The sequence below is a fragment of the Malania oleifera genome, chromosome 8 (assembly GCF_029873635.1).
Source record: "Malania oleifera isolate guangnan ecotype guangnan chromosome 8, ASM2987363v1, whole genome shotgun sequence".
NCBI classification, from domain to species: domain Eukaryota; kingdom Viridiplantae; phylum Streptophyta; class Magnoliopsida; order Santalales; family Ximeniaceae; genus Malania; species Malania oleifera.
In genome coordinates this window covers 23,127,774-23,147,806 of record NC_080424.1, presented here as the reverse complement: position 1 = coordinate 23,147,806, position 20,033 = coordinate 23,127,774, and the positions used below count along the sequence as shown (strand labels likewise).

The 20,033-nt window shown below is 33.4% G+C and overlaps 1 protein-coding gene across 2 annotated transcripts in view; it reads left to right on the top strand.

Annotated features, from left to right (window-relative positions):
* The window catches only part of LOC131162281 (histone acetyltransferase of the MYST family 1-like), a 42,460-nt gene that overhangs the window by 3,550 nt on the left and 18,877 nt on the right, over positions 1-20,033 (top strand). Inside the window, exons 3-4 of one of the 2 annotated variants that reach the window (XM_058118590.1) lie at positions 333-392; positions 19,731-19,940. In XM_058118590.1, coding sequence (XP_057974573.1) covers positions 333-392; positions 19,731-19,940 — 270 coding nt within the window. Of the gene's footprint in view, positions 1-332; positions 411-19,730; positions 19,941-20,033 lie in introns of both variants that reach the window. The other variant, XM_058118589.1, reaches the window with a different exon arrangement.

Below are 20,033 nucleotides of genomic sequence, written 5' to 3'. Positions count from 1 at the left end.
GCTTTGCCCTCTTCTTAGATTAGGCAGAGAGGTTCTTTGAAGGATGTCCTGTATGTGGTTCTCTGTTTGAGAAACTCACATGGATGCTTTTCCTTCTTATATGTTCCTTGCTTTTCCAAATATTTAGTAGTTTTTAATAGGCTTGTTATAGACAAGTTTCTTTTTCTAAACTTAGATATTGTACCTTCTCCTTAATAAATTTTTTTTCTGTATCTTGAAAAAACTTTTCTGTTAACTGATTGGGAACTGGAAAAATTTGTAGACAATAAATTTCCATTTAATAAAATGAAACCTGACTAAGAGGATTTGTTGACTTGCTTTTTACTTTTCAGGTAACTGGCTTGAAAATGACACGGCACCAAAAGCGTAAGATTGATGAGACACATGTAGAGGTTTGTACATTTAACATTGTAAGTTATTGCATGTTGATGCTTATATTATGGTAATGGTTGCTTGATCAAAAAGGAATTCTTATTTCAGTTGCCTAGAAATAGAGGAGAAAAGGAAACTAGACAAAAACACAACTAATAAAAACCGTGTTACTTTTACAAGCCATATTTTTAATTTTTAAATTTTATTTGATTAGTAAAAAGGAAGATTTCATTTGAAGGTAGGTGCTACTCAGTTACAACAAAAAGAACAAAAGACATGAATGGCTAACAATGAAAAATTTCTAAAAAGTCCAAAACGGTAATGGAACATTCAGTGCATCTTTCAACATCTCCAAGGTCATTCCCAAGGTTTAGGCGTTGAAATTTGACGTGGCAGAAATCTTAAAATTTATGGGTTGTTTGTTTTGCAACTTTCAAATGACATTCCCAGGAATATTATTCCTGGGGATGGGGGAAGCCTGCTTATCATAATATTTTTGTTTGGTTTGCGCTGTAAGGTTCCTAAAATGTATATAGGATGCCCATAAGAGTGTTCAGTTAAACATGGGAATTCAGGCCAACATTTCAAGAAGATTACTATTGTATCCTTGATGTGTATATAAATAATATATGAAGAATTATATTTTTAGCTCAACAACATAGTAAGAATTGTACCTAACTAAATCCATGTCCTAAAACTTTCAATCATTATAAACTAAACATAAAATTCAACACGTAGTAATCTAATTAACTAAAATAGTTGGTAGATTTTAACCATTATATTATATTGTTATAGCATAATAATAATATTATTGCTACTTTTATTTTTGTGAATGATTTATTGTTTTAAATATAATAATAGCATGCAGCAATACTATATATTATGGGGGAATTGATGTCAGCCAAAGTAGTGAGGGCAATTTAGTCGCAAAAAGTAGGATTTCCATGGGAATTGTCGATCAGGAGGGTGGGAATAGGGATGCCAATGTTTTGTGAGAATCTTTCATTCCTTGTCATGATTTTGAGATGCCTGCCACATCAAATTCTGGTGCCCAAACAAATGTGGGAATGAGATGCCATGGGCCATGGGCATGCATTCTTGGGAATTTTGAAAGATGCTGCAAACGAAACGCCCCCTTATGGGAATGAAGGATTCCCACAAAACCTGGGCCATGAATAAGTTTCATGAGAATCCTATTCCTATTGGAATCTTACTTTTGTGACTAAATTGTCCCCACTGTTTTGGGTGCTTGGAGAGTAATGCCTTTGTAATATGTTAGTATTATGTGTTATATTTTTGTCTATAATAATGAATTATTATAATACTAAAAATATAAGTAAAGAAAAATCTAAAAAAATTACTAAGATGTTTTAACGATCGAACATAATATTTGGAAATTTTGAAATCATATTGCTCCATTATTTTGGTTAATTGGAGTATATTATTCGTTGAAGTTTTTGTTATTATAGTTGAACTTTTTACAACATGGATTTAATTTGGTAGATATATTGAGGCAGCATTCAGTTCATAGCTGGAATCGGAACTGGAATCCATTGGAATTGGAAACTGAATGTTAGATTCCTCCCTTATGTTTGGTTCAACATGGAATCGGAATCGAAATTTTATTAGTGTGTGTGGTTATATTGACATAAGAATCGTAAATGAATCTAGTTTATCAATTATGACATTATAGTATAAAAAATTTATTCAATTAATTTTATGTGGAATAATAATATTATAAAGATATAATTTTTAAATAATATTATTTTACTTATACAATAAATAATTTTTTGTAGTAAAATCATTTTGATAATCATGTACTTGATTATACTTTGCATACTATATTTTATCATATTTTTTGTTATCAGTTTTTTGTTCTAACTATATTGCTAATATTATATTTTATCTTAAATTTTATATTTATTATATTTTAATATGTAATTTATTATATGTAAACATAAATCTCATATATTATAATATTATAACATAATTTGTTATTTAATATAAAATAATGATATAATAATACAATAACCATAGCATTATATTTTATTACACGATAGTATTATATTCTCTTGTATATTATATCATTATTAAATTTTAGTTTTATATATTTGTATCAATGATATTAATAATTAATATTTTTATCTTATTTTAAGATTATATCATAATATATTAAATTATCGTACCACAATTCTATCATAATATTTTATAATTTAATACTATTCTATTATTTTTTGTGTTATAATTTGATTACATATAATATAAGTATTCATAATAATAGTTATAATATTATATATTAAAAATATTATTTTATATTTATAATATCAATGATATCATAATATTATTATTATTTTGTAGATTTACGTCATATGTATATATATTATATATTTTATTAATATTATTTTTAAAATTTGTGTAATGTACATTATATATAATATAATATAATATTATATTATAATACATATGCGGGTATTATTTTGTAGATTTATGTCATATGTATTATATATTTATAATTGATATAATAATAAATAATTTATTTTATTTATAACATTATAAATAATAATATAATTAATCAATAATCACACCATAATTATATCAATACCATTCTTTTATTTTGTGTTACAATTTTATTATATATAATATAAGTAATCATAATAATAGTTATAGTACTATATAAAAATATTATTATATTTATATATATATATAATATTATGATATCATAATATTAGTATTATTTTGTAGATTTGTGTAATATATATTATGTTAATATTATTTTTAAATTTATGTAATATATATATATATATATACATATAATTTTTTATTAAAATATATGTGCACCTGAGTATATTTATTATACAATGGTATAATGTTCTTTTGTATACTATATCATTACTAAATTCTATTATTAATAATGATGGTTTAATTATATTATTTTATATATTTATATTTAATGATATAGTAATATTAATATTATTTTTAAAATTTAACAATGATATCATTATTAACAATGATGGTTTATTATTTATATTAAAATATATTATTTTATGTATTTGTATTTAATGAGATCATAATCTAGTGTGTATAAGATTGTTACTAAAGTTTCAGCTAATAGGTTGAGTTCGGTGCTTGATGATACCATCTCTAGTGCTCAAAGCGCATTCACTGGGAAGGGGTGGAGCAGATAGTGGATAGTTTAGTTGCCAATGAGATGGCGGAGGACATTCGTAAGAATAAGAAGAGGGGGTTCGTCTTTAAACTTTATTTTGAGAAAGCCTACAATAGAGTGAGTTGGATTTTTTTGGATAGTTTTTACGAGAAAGGGTTTTGGTGTGCATTGGCATCGTTGGACCAGGGGTCGTCTATTTAATGTTTGGTTTTTGGTAATTGTGAATAATGAGTCTAAATCTTGGTTTGGTGCTTCGAGAAGTATCAGACAAGGAGACCCTTTATCCCCTTTTTTATTTGTTCTTGTAGCAAATGCTTTGAGTAGGATGGTGGTTAGGGCAGGGGAGAGGGGTTTGGTTAGAGGTCTAGAAGTGGGGAGAGAGGGGTTGGTGGTGTCTAAATCTTGGTTTTGTGCTTTGAGGGGTATTAGACAAGGAGATCCTTTATCCCCTTTTTTGTTTGTTCTTGTAGTAGATGTTTTGGTTAGGGCAGTGGAGAGGGGTATCGTATCTCCAATTCGCTGATGACATCCTTTTCTTTTAAATGATCGTAGTCTCTCTTTAGGAGTATTTTGGGTATTATTCATATTTTCAAAAGGGTGTCTGGGCTCAAAATAAATGTGAGGAAGAGTTGTTTAGAAGCTATGGATGTGCTAGTTAAGTGTGATAAGGAGTGGGCTAACGAAATGGTGTGCTGTATTTTGGATTGGCCTTTGACATACTTAGGTGTCCTTTTGGGGGGTAACCCTGGAACTATAGATTTTTGGAGCCTGGTGAAAGGGTGATGAAGAGATGAGATGGTTGGAAGGGAGTCCTGTTTTCTCTTGGGGGTAGAATTAGTTTGATTCAGGCTTGTCTTGCTAGCATCTCATTATATTTCCTGTTTGTCTTTAAGATTCTGATGAGGATTACTAGCAAGCTTGAGAGGATAATGAGAGAGTTTTTGTGGTTTCGGCAGGGAGAGTCTTAGGGACCATTTAGTGAGTTGGAGTGAGGTTTGTGGATCTAAAAAGGAGGGGGGGGGGGGGGTGGTTTGGCTCTTGGGAAGTTGGTGTCTAATAACACCACTCTTCTAGCTAAATGGCTATGGCGCTTCCCTTTAGAAGAATCGTCCCTTTGGCATAAAGTAATAAGAAGTAAGTTAGGGATGGATGAGAATGGGTGGGATACTAATGCTAATTTAAAATGTTCTTTGGGGAGCCTGTGGAGATCAATTTCTCTGATTTATCCTTCTTTCAGCCCTCACACTAAACTTGAGGTGTGGAGGGGTTCTCATATTGGTGTTTGGAAAAATACCCTTGGCTGGGAAATGCATCGTTTTCTACTTATTTCCCTCGTCTATTTCATCTAAGTTCTGAGCAAAATAAAGCTGTTTCTCTTTTTGTTGGTGAATTTGAGTAGTCCTTTGGCTTCCTGGAATCTTCATTTTCGAAGACCTTTGAATGATAGGGAGATGGTTGAATTGTCATCTTTGTTATCTTAATAGAGTGGGAGTAATCTTTCTTCGGAGAGGGATGTTTGTTCTTGGCCTTTGGACTAGTTAGGTTTATTTTCTTACAAATATTTTTTTTTGAATTTTCGATGCATTCCAACTCTTCTTCCTCGCTATACTCTACTATTTGGGAGGCTAAGGTTCCCCCTAAAATAAAGGCTTCCACTTGGTTGGTTGTGCTTAATAAGATAAATGCCAATAACTTGTTGTAAATTAGGAGGCCTATGAAGTATGAAAGCTCTCTCTCCCAATGTATGTGTGCTCTATTAGAAGAACTCTGATACAACTTCTCACTTTTTGCAATTTGAATTTTCTTGGAGTATTTGGAATATGCTTTTTGGCGTTATGGGGGAAAGCTGGGTTTGCCCTCCCTCAATGGAAGAATTTTTAAAAATAACCTTCGTAGGTTTTGGTAGAAGGAAGGACGGCAACTTTATGGAAGTGTGGCTTTTTTCAGTATTATGGGCTTTGTGGATTGAACGTAATACTCAGATATTTTCAGGGAAAAAGTTAAATCAGATGTGGGTTTGGGAAAAAAATAAAGTATTTGGCCTCTTTGCGGTATGTTGGGTATGGATTTTATATGGAAGCAAGCTTTCAGGAGCTGCAAAGAGATTGGAGGAACATGTTGACTGGAAAATTTTTTCCTTGGGCATTTTTTATGTTTTTTGTTCAGTCTTGGAGTGTCTCAGGTTGTCTTGGGATATTTCTTATTCTCCCTCTTGTAAATTCTCTTTCTATTAATGGTATCTTCTTTTGTTATTAAAAAAATATTATTTTTAAAATTATGTAATATATACTATATTATATTATATTATGTTATGTATCATATTATAATATGTAAGCGTACGTGTATATATGTATGTATATGCATTATAATGAGTAGGGTAATAAATATTGTGTTTTTAGGAATCAGGATTTGATTCCTGAGTAAGAGACAAGATCCAAAAAGTAGGCAAAAAAGGGAATCCCATTCCTGCATGGAATGGGAATCAGAATGAGATTACTGTAAAATAAATGTTAAGAATGGGAATCAAATATTCAGATTCAGATTTCTAGAGTTGATTCCCAATTACCAAAGATCACCTTAATAGGTTTTTGTGGAAGAAATATGTCTATTTTCCCCGTATTGTTCATACATAGTTAAGGATATAATGGCAATTTTGTTGAAATGCTTCTTATGGTTCCATGTTGAATTGAATACTGACAGAGGCATCCTATGTAAATTATGGAAATGTTATAATGCGAGCTGAACAAAAATATTCCCATTAGGTTGGCATCCGATTCCTACATATGAGATTCTTGAGAAAGTCATTCCATGGGAATATCTTGGTACCAAAAACCAAACGCACCCCAAAAAATACCTAGCATATACAATCCCCCAAAGTAATAAGTGAAAGTGGCCAGCCATCTGTTCTTGAGCATGATAAGCAACATGGCCAACTCTTTAAAAGTTCTATTACTTTTCTTCCACACGGACCAAAAGATGTTGAGGGGCATCAGGGACACAGAACACAGCTGATTGAAGAAAGCAAAAATTATGGCAACCCTTCTACATCCACTTCCTAGACCCCACCCCAAAAGGTCCATGCATTTATTTAGAGATCCAACCATTATGCTCAAGGCCATATTTAGTCACAATGATTATTCTCTTGTAGAGGCTTTTCTCCAATTTAATGCCTGACCCTTCAACATGAGGGAGTTGTTTGATTACCTTCCATTTTTGACTGATACTTGAAAACATCCCTGCGCTGCCTGAAAGGAATCTTTTTTGAATGTCTTCCAGTATTTTAGCCAGTAATATATGGATGGGAAAGAGGGACATGTAGTTTTCTACGACATTTGAGAGAGTGCTCTTGATGAGGTTGAGTCTTCCACCTTTTGATAGGTAATTTCTCTTCCAACCACCAAGTTCTTTTTCAAATTTCTGAACAATGGGATCCCATTTTTTTTTTTCTTTGTACTTTTCTTTGAGAGGCAGCTCAAGATATTTCATAGGGAAGGCCCTCAACTTACAGCAAAAATTTGTGCAAGGAAAGAATCATGAGGCATATCTCTAATAAGGATAAGTCCACTTTTACCAAGATTTGCAAGCCCCAAAAGTGCCTTGAAACAAAGAGGGATATATCTTAAATTCAGAACATGCTGGCAATCTGCCATAAAAAAATGGCGTTATCTGCTAAAGGGCGATGAGAAATTTCCATCAATGGGTCATTTCTACTGATTTTTAGTACCCTAAAGTTGCTCGCCATTAGTGTCTTTATTTAGCAGCACACCAAGGATCTTCATAACCGGTATGAAAAGTAGAGGTAGTTTCCCCCTTTTCGCTAACCTCGGGAGGGGTTGGGGGGACCACTTGGGCAGCCATTGATAAGAATGGAGAGGACTGTTGTTGTGATGCATTGCTTGTTCCACTTGCACCACAAGTCCTCTAAACCCATTTTTAAGTGTGTGAAGGTGGAACTTCCAGCACACATGGTAAAAAAGATTTTCTCCGTATCCCGGTTGCAGATAATCTCCTGATGCAGGGACAGCATCAAGTTTCTGCAGCCATGGAGAAATTAGAAGAGAGGAATGAAGGGAAAGGAAGGAGAGAGGAGATATTAGGGAAAAACTCATGTTCAATTCAAATCAATTCATCAACAACTGCCTACAGCATGGCTTTCACACACTATTAATAAGAAATCCTCTTCACATGAAATTACATATAAACTCCAAAAACTACATTACATTACAAATATACCCCCAGAATACACAAATACTACAAACAGGCCCCCAAATGCACATAATACCCTACTAGTTAAACTAAACACATAATAAACTGCCAACTTAACCCAACAATTCCTTGATCCAACTCATCTTAATTATTTTCCAGCATTTCCAGCAAGGATCTTCCCAAGGTCTTGCTTCTTGTCCTACATCAACACCAGTTTGAAAAAAATTGGTCTTGGATTTTGAAATGTTGGAGGATCAAAAGGGAGAAGCAAACTTGGAATCTTCGAAAGCTAGCACTTGAATGAGACAAGAAACCACGTTCCATTGACAACACCATAGACTTGACTTGAGAACTAGCTTCAATGAAACTCTACAATAGGAATGTTTAAAAGACTTTGTATGTTTTAAAACACTTTCATTGCCTTACTTGTAGTGTCTTCAAGTTGAGTAACTTTGAGGTGATCAATAATCTTAGATTCCTTGCCTTAGTTGGTTGGTAGAGCAGGCTTCAAAATGATATTCTTTCCATTATAGTGGAAGACATATGTGTTCTTATGTTCTTGAGTCGCCTTTAAATCATCCAACCAAGGAGAAACATGGAGTACATGGCCAATGTTCATACGTGCCAATGTTCATACGTACGATATCACGCCAAACATTAGCCTAATATTTACCCATTTGGATAGGAACCAAACATCTCTCGCAAACATGTAGAGTTATCAATCCAAGATATCACATAAGGCTCTGGGTGTGGTTCTGGATGAAGCTGCATTCGAGTGACTCCATTTATGGAAATCACATTCATTGGACATCTTCCTTCAATGATGATTATGCAAACCTTTTCTCCGCATTTGAGAAAGGTGTTGAAAAGCTTGAAATTGTGCCCAAAGTTTGGCAAATGGCATTTTTTTTTTAATAATTTGTCACCATGTTGCTGAATTTATGGATATATATATTATATGCTGCACCTATATATGACCAACTGCCTTTAACATGATTTCCCACAAGCCTTACTCCCAGATTCTCAAAAACTATATCAATTCACCTCGATATTGATTGTCCTGCATGTTTACTTGCATATATTGTGTCCACAATCAAAATATCTCCTTGCAGGTCAAAATATTGTGGATAAAACCCCAAATTTTGTGGCTGAAGCAATTTTTCGCGAGATTGGAAATGGCATAATACTGGAAGTTTCACAGTTGCAGGTTGCTGGTGCGTGCACCGCCGGCAAGGCACATCTGGCAATGAAACTTTGGTTGAGGGAGAATGGGGGATGAGGAGTTTAGTGGTGGTGGCAATGTGTGAAGGAAATCCCCAAAAAGTTGGGGATTCAAGGGGCCCAACAGCTGGAATTCTTTTGGTTGGCATGTGAGGCTGTTATGGTGATTGGAAGGCAATGAAATTGTAGGGAAAGGGGTGTCGGTGTATTATGTGTTTGATGGTGTGGGTGGTGTTGTAGGATGGTTGCTGGAAAGTGGTGTTTGAGATTTGGGGACACGATTGGAATTTCTGAAGAACAGAAACTGTAGAACTGCTTTTTGTTTTTTTTTTCTTCTAACTGAAATTTCAGAACGTAGAAGAATCAGAGAGAGAATGATGGAAGGGAAACAGAAATAGAAGAAGACAAGAAGGAAGCATGAAGAGGAAGAAAAGGAGATGAGAAACAGAGAAGAAGAAGAGGGCAGAATGCTGCTTGACAGCAGGGGATTATATGGCAGACTGCTGCTGGGCAGCAGGGGATCATGGACAGAACTGGAGATCAGAACATAGAAAAGAAAGAGGAAGAGGACAGAGGGAGAAGAACAAGGCAGAAGAGAAGAGAGACGGTGAAGATGGGTGGATTGGAATGGAAGAATGAGTCTGAGGTTGGGCTTTGATACCAAATGATGCTGGAGCAGCATCAAGGTTTTGCAGCCATGGAGAAATTAGAAGAGATGAAAGAAGGGGAAGGGAGGAGAGAGGAGATACCAGGGGGAAAACTCACGTTCAATTCAATTCAAATTCATCAACTGCCGACAACCTGGCTTTCACACACTATTTATAAGAAAGCCTCTTCACATGAAGTTACATATAAACCACTAAAACTACATTACATTACAAACATACCCCTAGAATACACAAATACTACAAACAAGCTCCCAAATGCACATGATACTCTACTAGTTAAACTAAACACATGATAAACTATTAACTTAACCCACAATTCCTTTATCCAACTCTTCTTGATTATTTTCCAGCAAGGATCTTCCCAAGGTCTTGCTTCTTGTCCTACATCATCCCATATCACTTTGAGGCAATGAGGGCTGCATCCATAGTTTGTTTCCCTTCAACAAAGGCATCCACTTTCCCAAGCCTCAAGGCGAGCACCTTGGAGATAAGTTTGTAAATACTTCCCACCAAGCTTATGTGCCAAAAGTCCTAGATGTTGCTAGCCCCTACCTTCTTGGGAATAAAGACAATAAAGGTTGAATTAATTCTGTCTACATATTTGCCTGAGGATTGGAAGTCATCAAAGGTCTTGATTATGTCAGGTTTAAGAATGTCTCAATTATCTTGAAAGAAACTCATAGTGAAACGATCGAGACCACCAATTTATCACTATTGCATTCCTTAAGAACACGGATAATTCCTCTATGTTAGCAGAGGTTCCAGCCACAGGTGTACTTTTTTTTCTTTCTGAAATTGATTTCATCAGCCTTTGGTCTCCAAGAGGCAGAGTTGGTGTAAAGATTTTCTTAAAATTACAAATGCCTTCTTTAACAGCCCCTTCCACTTCCAAGTGTCTTGTCAATTTTCGCCTGAATCTTCTGTTTTTTGGAATAACTTTGTGTTTCAACCTCCTTTAAGGCGTAAGCCAAAGAGTTCTAGATTTTGTCTCAAAATAATCTCTTCCACGTTGATAGTATCAAATAGATTCTTTTAGAGAGAGAATTTTTAATTTTATTTTATCTTCAAATGATAGAGTTTGAGCTACCTCTTTGTCATCACCTCTTTAAGGTCCATACAGATGGCAGCTTTCTTTGAATGAATCTTTAAAGGTGTTTTTTTCTGCTCCCAATTTTCGGCTTTTCTCAGAGACCCTTCTAGCATGGTGTTCAACTGGGAAGGTGGATCACCAAGTCTTGACCATATTTTTGAAGCCATCAGCTTTAGCCACATGTTTTCAAAGCGAAAAAGGGTTGGCCCCCTCTGATTCCTGCAGTTTTGAGAAGGATTTGAAAATTATTTTTGCAAGAATTTTGGGAAGTGTTCTTCCCCTTCACAAATAACATGAAATCTGTCAATCCTTGAAAAAGAGGGGGTCTCCCTAGCCTTGAATCAAGCAAAGGAACCTATAATGAGGCTTTTCAAGTTGATGAAGTCAAGAAATTATTTCATGCTTGTACTTTTCGAATTCACTCCGTTTCTTTCATGAGGATAAATTATATTGAAGTTGCTTGCTATATCCTAGGTAGTATTCCATTTGGCTTAGAAGTCATAGAGCTCCCCAAAAGGAAAGCCTTAGGGGCCTTCCCCCAGGCTGTAAACACATGTGAGGAGCTTGAAGAAGAAGTCAGCAATGTGTTTGAAAGAGCATGAGATGCAGAAAGAACCAAAGCTCACAAGCTCCAACACATTTTCCAAGCAACAAGGATGCCACCTGCTGTGTCATTCGCCATTTGCTATTTTTAAGACCCCAGATACTGCTAAAGTGAAATTCTGTCTGCAGGCTGAAGCTTTGTGTCTTGAATCCAAAAGACATATCCTTGCCAATCTTTAAGGAAAAAAAGTTTTTTATTTTTTATTTTTTTCATGATACAACAGCAATGAGCTTTAAGTTTCATTAGGTGGGGTTGGTTACATGAATCCTTTTCTATCACTTGCCCTGATCAAGAGCGTTTTCTTCTACTAGATTAAGGTCTGTTAAGTCCTTTTTCACTACCTCATTCCAAGTTTTCAATCGATGCTATGTCTAAATTATTACGTATATGCTCATTTCTTGCTTTATCTTTCAATGTTAAACCACTCATCCACTTTAACATTCGCATCTTAGCTACTTTTATTTTTTGTACATGTTTCTAATTTGTCCAACACTCTGAATTATAAAACATAGATGGCTTTATTGCCATCTTATAAAACTTTCCTTTTAATTTTAAGAGTATTCTACGATCACGCAACACACCTGATAAGCTCCCCCATTTTTTTAATTCGATGTACTACATCTTCTTCAATTTCCCCTTTAGCTTACATAATAGATCCAAGATATCTAAATCGATGAGTGCTATTAGTCTCTTGATTATTAAGTTTAATCTTCTCTCTATTGCTACTCCTTACATTACTGAATTTACATTTCATATATTCTATGATATTCCTACTTATCCTAAACCCTTTAACCTCTAATATGACTCTCCAAAGTTCGAGCGTAGATTCCACTCCACTCCTACTATCATCAATCAACACGATATCATTTGCAAACGATATACACCAAGGGATCTCATTTTGGATATTCCTAGTTAGTTCATCAATTACTAAAGGAAAAAGATAAAGACTCAAAGTAGTACCTTGATGTACACCTATTGTGATTGGAAAATCTCTAGATTCTCCTCCTACAATTATAATGCTAGTCACTACTCTATCATACATCTCCTTAATGACCTCTATATATCTACTGCAAACTCCCTTTTTTTAAGACCCACCAAATAACTTCTCTAGATACTCTATCATAAGCTTTCTCTAGGTCAATAAAAACCATATGCAAGTCCCTTTTCTTTTCCCTAAACTTTTCCATTAAACTTCTTAAAAATAGCATCTATTCTTGATCTCCCAAACGTAAAATTAAATTGATTTTTTGAAATTTTAGTTATTACAGTTTTGAATATCGCCTTTATTTTTGCACGAAGGTACTAACATACTTTTTTTCCATTCTTCTGGCATTTTCTTAGTTTTTATAATAGTGTTGAATAGTTTAGTCAACCAAATAATTCCTTTATCCCCTAAACATTTCCAAACTTCAATTGGTATTTTATCTGGTCCTATAGATTTCCCACTTTTCATCTTTCTCAATGCCATCCTAACTTCAAGGACTTTAATTTTGCAAATAAATATCCTATTTTTAGTCTTCTTCTCATTTGTCACTTCCAAGTTCAATCTTTCATTTTGGTTTTCATTAAACAACTTGTATCTCCACCACCTCTCTTTTATGTTTTCTTCTCTAATTAAGAAATTATCATTTTCGTCCTTTATACATTTTACATTACCTAAATCTTTGCTTTTCTTTCTTTAGTTCTAGAAACTTTATAAATGTCCTTTTCTCCTTCTTTTGTATCTAGTTTAGTATATAAAGTATCATAAGCTCTATGTTTAGCTTCACTAATAGTTTTTTTTTTTTTGCATTTCTTTTTTCTTCTTTATGCTTTTCAAGATTTTCTATATTTCTACAATTTTGCCATATTTTATACCAATTTCTTTTTGTCTTAGCGGGTTTTTTGGACTTTTTGATCCCACCACCAACTTTATTTATTACCCGAGTATCTTCCTTTGGACTCATATAAAACCTTTTTTGCTATCCTTATGATAGAATTTGCCATTTTATTCCAAATAGTGTTTTTATCAACCTTACCCCCTACTGTCCAATCACACTCTTTGTTAATTTTATCTTTGAATTTTACTATATTATCTCCCTTCAAGTTCCACCATCTAGTTCTCTTGCGTTGATTTATGGTACTCCTTTTCTAATTTTGAATTTGTATATCTACTACTAAGACACTATGTTGAGTAGCCAAACTTTCACCTGGAGCAACTTTACAATCCTTACAAGATGGACAATCCCCGTTTTTAGTTAAGAAGAAATCTATTTGGTTTTTATTATACGCACTCTTGAAGGTTACTAAGTGTTTTTCTCTTTTTATAAAACAAGTATTCAATATAACCAAATCGTATGACACAAAAAAATCTAAATATTCAAATCAGCTCCCATGAATGTCTTTTCGAACATTGGTAGCCCTTGTAAAATGCTATCCATATCTTTTCAAACTTGTTTTTTTAGATTTTCTGCAAAGCCTATTTGGGGAGCATACGCACTAATGACGTTCACTATCTCTAGGCCTAAGGCTATCTTGATTTTAATGATCCTATCCCCTATTCTTTTAACATCTACTACATTATCTTTTAGGTCTTTTTCTATAATAATACCTACCCTGTTTTTTTCTTTCTCTTTACCAGTGTACCAAAGTTTAAATCTTGATTTTTCAATTTCTCTAGCTTTCTCCCGTACCTATTTTGTCTCTTGAAGGAAAATTAAATTAATTTTCCTTCTAAACATGATTTCCACTATTTCCATAATTTTTCCCTAGTCCCTATATTTCAAGTTGCTAATCTAATCTTAGTTTCTTGCACTAACTTTTTTTCCCATGATCTTTTTGTATTTATCATTTAAACCTGGCATTTCATGAGATGAGTTTCATGGTCATAAATTCAATGAGTAAATGCTGTTGCAACCGGCATCTTCTTAATCCGAAGAAATTACGTTTTTATTATTATCAACCACAAATTCTAAGGGCCTGTTTAATTGTGGAGAACAATTTTTCGTTTTCCATTTTATTTTTCCAAAAAATTACAAAAAGTTGGCTAATTTCATTTTTACAACGTTTTTATGAAATAAATGACTGGCAATAAACAGTTTTGGACCTATTTGCTTGTGGAAATAGTTTTATTTTCTATTTATTATTTTTTAATATAACTACAAAAATGCCACCTTGTTATATAGAAAAGTTGGACTGCATGTTTTTGTTTTTTATAGGTTTTCTAAATCTTAATTTGCATGTGGGAGCATGGAATTTAAATCTTGGATTTTAATTTGTGTGGATTATGTATTGAGTTTCTTCTAGATCCACAAAAATCCAATTGAAGCTCCAAAATTCATGAATCTCAAATATTACACTATATAACTTTTGGAAAATTGAAAAACAAGTTGTCTTTTTTGTCATTATTTTGAAATCTAAAAGTAAACAATGAAAAATTGTTTTGTTCATTTAAAAAAACTCTTTATTTTCTACCTTTTTATTAGAAGTCTTGAAAAACTGAAAAATAAGCTAAAATTTTTATAATTTTTTGGGAAAACTGAAAAATGGAAAATGGAAAATGTTTTCCACAACTATACACCCCGTAATCCTTTTCAATTCTCTGTTCTTCTCTTTCTTTTTGCTACTGTCCAAATGTTTTTTTTTTGATACTGGTTTGCCTTCTTCCCATTTTTTCATTTCTCAACTCCTCAAAAAGATTTGTGGCTTTTTCCTTTTTCGCCCTTCTGACCATAGTGAATTTACAGGGCACCCAACTGGAGACTTGTTCCTTGGAAATCTTGCTGTCACTGTCCATTCTCCTCTGTCGCTGGCCATCTATTTTATACACAAGGGAACATCTGGGGAGGAGGAAACCCACACAACCCCACTTTTCCTTGCTCCTCCCTCTTTAATAAAAACCTAAAAGGCCCCCTTCCCGTTGAAAGGGAAATAGGAAAAGGCAAACCCTGGAAAAAATAAAAGAAAATGTAGATTCTCAAGTGCAAAGTCTAATTGGGTACTTGTTTTGGTTGACTTCTTATAAACAGTGTGCTGATATGGTTTTGACAATGATAGTATGGAAGACTTATCCTCGTGTTTTTGTTTTAACACTTTGAAGAGTCAAATTTTATTAAACAGAAGTGCTAAAAAGTGTTGTAACTAGGTAAGGGTAGCTCATTATTTTAGAAAGGTTATTACATGGTGGTTTTTAGAGTTGTTGTTTTGATTTTTGTGAGAAGGGATTCTGACTTCAAATGGTTTGGGGTAAAGGCTTTGTTCTACTTGCAGTTGCAGCAGTTTTTGTTTTTTGTTTTGTTTTCTATTGTATTTTGGATTAGGTGACAGTGTGACACATTAGGGCAACCATTTCCAATTTAGTGAATTTAAGATTTATCTCATGATTTGTGTTTATATTTTAGGGATTTAGCTGTGTCTGGCAACTTGTGTCCATGTACTCAATAATTGTGTATGCGTCGGAATGTCATTGTTGCTGTTTCAGTGGTTCCTTAATTTTTGAAATTTAGGGAGAAATGCTTTTAGAAATTTTTAGTCTTTTGGGAAGGGTCTTGATGGCAAGATTATAATTACATTTTGCTTGAAGTGGAAGATAATTGATAATGTTTGCTGTTATAATATATATATATATATATATATATATATATATATTGGATAGGAAAAGAAACTTTACTGAAAATAGCGATAATAAAATACAAAAAAGAAGAACAAGAAGTCCTCAAACGTAAGAAGTGAAAAAAAAAAAAAAAACCAGCATAATCTTAATAATGCTACCAGTCTGCATTAACCCTTAAAACTTAACAAAGAGCACACCTCCACGGCCTCTCCACATCCTTACCCTTCCAAAACCAATAAAAGAAATACTTAAAAAATTTCTTCCCTAACTTGGGGCAAATCCACACTTCACCAAGAACTCAAAATAGTTGTTCCGCAAACCGCATGAAAATGAACAGTGAAGAAACAAAAGTGAGGTGTCCTCAGAGCTACGCTGGCACATGAGACACATATTTGGAGAGAAAGCTGTTGAAGGCCTCCTGCACTGCAGCAGATTTTTTTTGTTACCTCTATTAAAGGTCACCGGCCAAACTAATGCCTATGTCTTAGAAGGAACTTTAGCATACCATATGCGTAGAAAAGAGGAAAAGACACGTCAACCTTGACTAGATATGAGGAGAAAGATTTGCATCCGCTAATGAATCCAAATCCAAATTCTAGTATTGCTCCTATTGGAGTAATGCTATTGTCCTCCAGCGTAATGAACAAAGAAGTAAGCTCCTCCAATTCTCCATAATTGTGCCTGATTCTTTGGTAGGGTTTTGGAGCAGTGCAACTATAATAATAATTGAACTAATCGAGAGCTTATGGTTCCTTTGAAATATTATTTGATGTTTGATCACATTATTATTCTTGGTCGTCCACATTGGCGCACTCTTTTTTTTTTTTGGGGGGGGGGGGGGGTTGTTGGGTTGGGGAATTTATTCTTTGAATTAAGACTTCAGCACATTAACTGCACTACTTCAAAAGAATATTACAGTTGAGGTGATTAATATTATTGCTTAGTTTTTCTAGCATTGTTTAATGTGAATCATGTGATTCTGCCCCAAAATATTTTATGTGATTTTTTTACTTGAATATTTCCAGAAGTATGCACTTGATTCAAGTTGATTTCTGTGAGTCAAAAGATTTATGATTAGCTCTACCATTGGAAAAAAAAAAAAATCAATATTAGGATGTTTGATTCCGTAAATTATGTGCAATTTCTGTATAATAGAAGCTTTAAAGACTTTTATCGGTTTTAGTCCCTTGTCCATTGCTACTTGATTTGATTGTATTTATTTCTTTGTCCCTGGTCAATGATGCACACTATGGGGGCATTTGTTTGCATTTAATGGGCTCTATTTAGTACTGGTTTGCTGAATGGGTTCAAAATCAAGAGAATGGTGGTGTTTACCTCCCTGAATTATCTGTGAACACCTGATTCAGTCAGCAACAAAATTGTTGCTGCAAAGCGTGGACAAAATCAAACACCACAACACCATGCAAGAATTGGGAAGTCCGAGGGAGTTCTCAGCTTTGACTTCAAGGGGTGATTCGATGCTTACACAAACCCCCCCGTCTCCCAACTATGGGATTGATTAATAAACTAGAGAATATAATAATAGGCAGTGGTTGCTTGTTTCCAAGCAAATCTGTGATAGTTCCTCAATCTATAAAAGCCCATGGATGAGCAGAGAACAACGGCATTTTTGTGGATGGGTCCAGGGTGTAATGGGAGTTTCCATCATTCCATGTGTGCTGATTTTTTCTTTGTTTGACAGTACAGAGTTGTTTTGACCGTAATCTTTTGCTAGGGATACAATTATATGTGCATATTATTTGAATTTTTTTTTTTACTGATGATAAACTTGTATTTTTTTGTACTAATTGTTGGTTCATTGCTAATTCCATTATTTTCTTTGATATTTTCTGGGGGATCAAACAGAAAATTAAGGAATTCTTGAGCCTTGTAACCAAGGTCTTAAATTTCAATTTCGACCCAAATTTTGAAGATCCACAACTACGGAAATTTCAATTTCGATGTCGATTTGAAAAAATAACGGAAAGCAGTAGTAAAGCATGGAATTCTTTATGAAACTTTAGAAATGGTTGACAGACATAATAATGTAAGTTTTAGGACTAATATATTACAAGTTAAATACATCTATGTTGTGTATGAGGTGGAAAAGTTGTAATATTGTATGTGTATCAAACATATTTGTAAGATAATGTACATTAAACATATTTAGGTAATACAAATGAAATTCATAAATCATTTAAATATTATTTATCATACAAATAATGATAATTAAGGCATAGTTAAATAAAATGTTGTTGTAAGTTTTTTTTTTTTTCATATAATTTCAAAAGCACTTGTAATAATATCTTGTTTTGATAAAAATAAATAAAATAAATTAAAAGGAAATTTTCACTTCACTCCTAAATTTCTTATTTGAATTCCGAGGAAATTTCATTGTATAGTTCAATGTTTTAAAAGGCTTAATCAAGGCTCGCCTTAAGGCAAGGCATGCCTAAAACGCCTTGAGGCTCAATCTAAAATACCAAATCTCAAAAAGGCTAATGCATTACACGCTTAAGCTTATGCGTTTGTACAAAAGGCATGCCTTTTGCAACTTTTTACTTAAGACTTACACATTTTGGGTGTTCAATTCTCAAGTAAGATTTGGCTAGAAAATATTGATTCCATGTTTATATAAAAGCAATGTCATAATATGAGTTGATTTCTAAAACTCTTGAACCTCAACCTTTTTTAAAAAAATTGAGTTGCATCTTAGATCTTGAAAAATAATTTGAACTTTGTAATGTTATAGCTATCTCTTGTCATGATTTATGCAATGAATTTAAGTTAGCAATTGTTTTTGAATGGCCAACAAGTAATTTGCAAATTATATTTGATTTTTTTTTACATTCTATTTTTGATTTTATTAAATTTTTATTTATTCTTAAAATATATAACTTATTTACATATTTTTATGTAAAAATTTTGAATGATTCGTTGAGATTTCGATGGAAATTATGCAAGATGGAAATTGATTGCCATTTAAATTTCGAGGGTGACGGAAACTGGAAATTTTGATGGAAATTTTGACAATTTTGTGGAAATTTAAGACCTTGCTTGTAACTGAATAACCACAATTAAGAAATAAAAGAGGAAATTCATATCGGGTAGTTGTATTTGTGTTCTTATATTTTTTATGATTTTTTAGTTTTTTTTTAAGAAGTACATATTCAGATGTTTACCAAACAAGTTATACTTTTCAGTATTACAGGGTTCAATGAAGCTCTAAATCGGTTCATAAAGTTCAAAGACTAATTCAGTGTTTGGCGCTTAATGCTTTAATTTTATCAAACATCCTCTATCTGTCTCCCTTGGAGTTGAAAAGAAAAGGCTTATTTAAACTCCATCTGGATACTGAGAGGCTCATTTTTGTTTATGCTTGTTTCCTCCCTCTCTCCTCCTCTCTCTCTCTCTCTCTCTCTCTCTCTCTCTCTCTCTCCCTCTGCGTGTGGATTTACTCATTATTGTGTTCACTCTCCCCCTCCCTGCGTGTGTGCTTGCGAGCATCATTTTATGTGGATTGCTGGGTTAAGTTACAATGACAATCATTTTCTTTTTTGATATATGAAATAATTAGAATAAAGAAATAAGCAACATGCTGACAATCTGAAACTTAAACTTTAATCAGAAGCTATTGCTTCAATAAATGTTCTTGCCTCCTCACACGCACACTATCTGTCTCAAATGTTTTCTTTTGAGAGCTTTAGTATTTAATGCTCTCCTTTCTTGCTTCTGTTATTATTATTTGTTTCATATATTTTTTATTTTTTATATAGCTTACCTGATTTTAGATGTTCTTTTCAAATGAATAGGGCCATGAGGAACTTGATGCAGCCAGTTTGCGCGAACATGAAGAATTTACAAAAGTGAAAAATATAGCAACAATTGAGCTTGGAAGATATGAGATTGAGACATGGTACTTCTCCCCCTTTCCACCAGAATACAATGACTCTGTTAAGCTGTACTTTTGCGAGTTTTGTCTCAATTTCATGAAGCGCAAAGAACAGCTTCAGAGGCATATGGTGAGCTTTGCATCAAATTCTATTTTGGCTTGGTTTTTGAAGTTCAAATTTTGACATACCTCTATCCTTTCTAAGCTCAAGGAGTGTCATTCT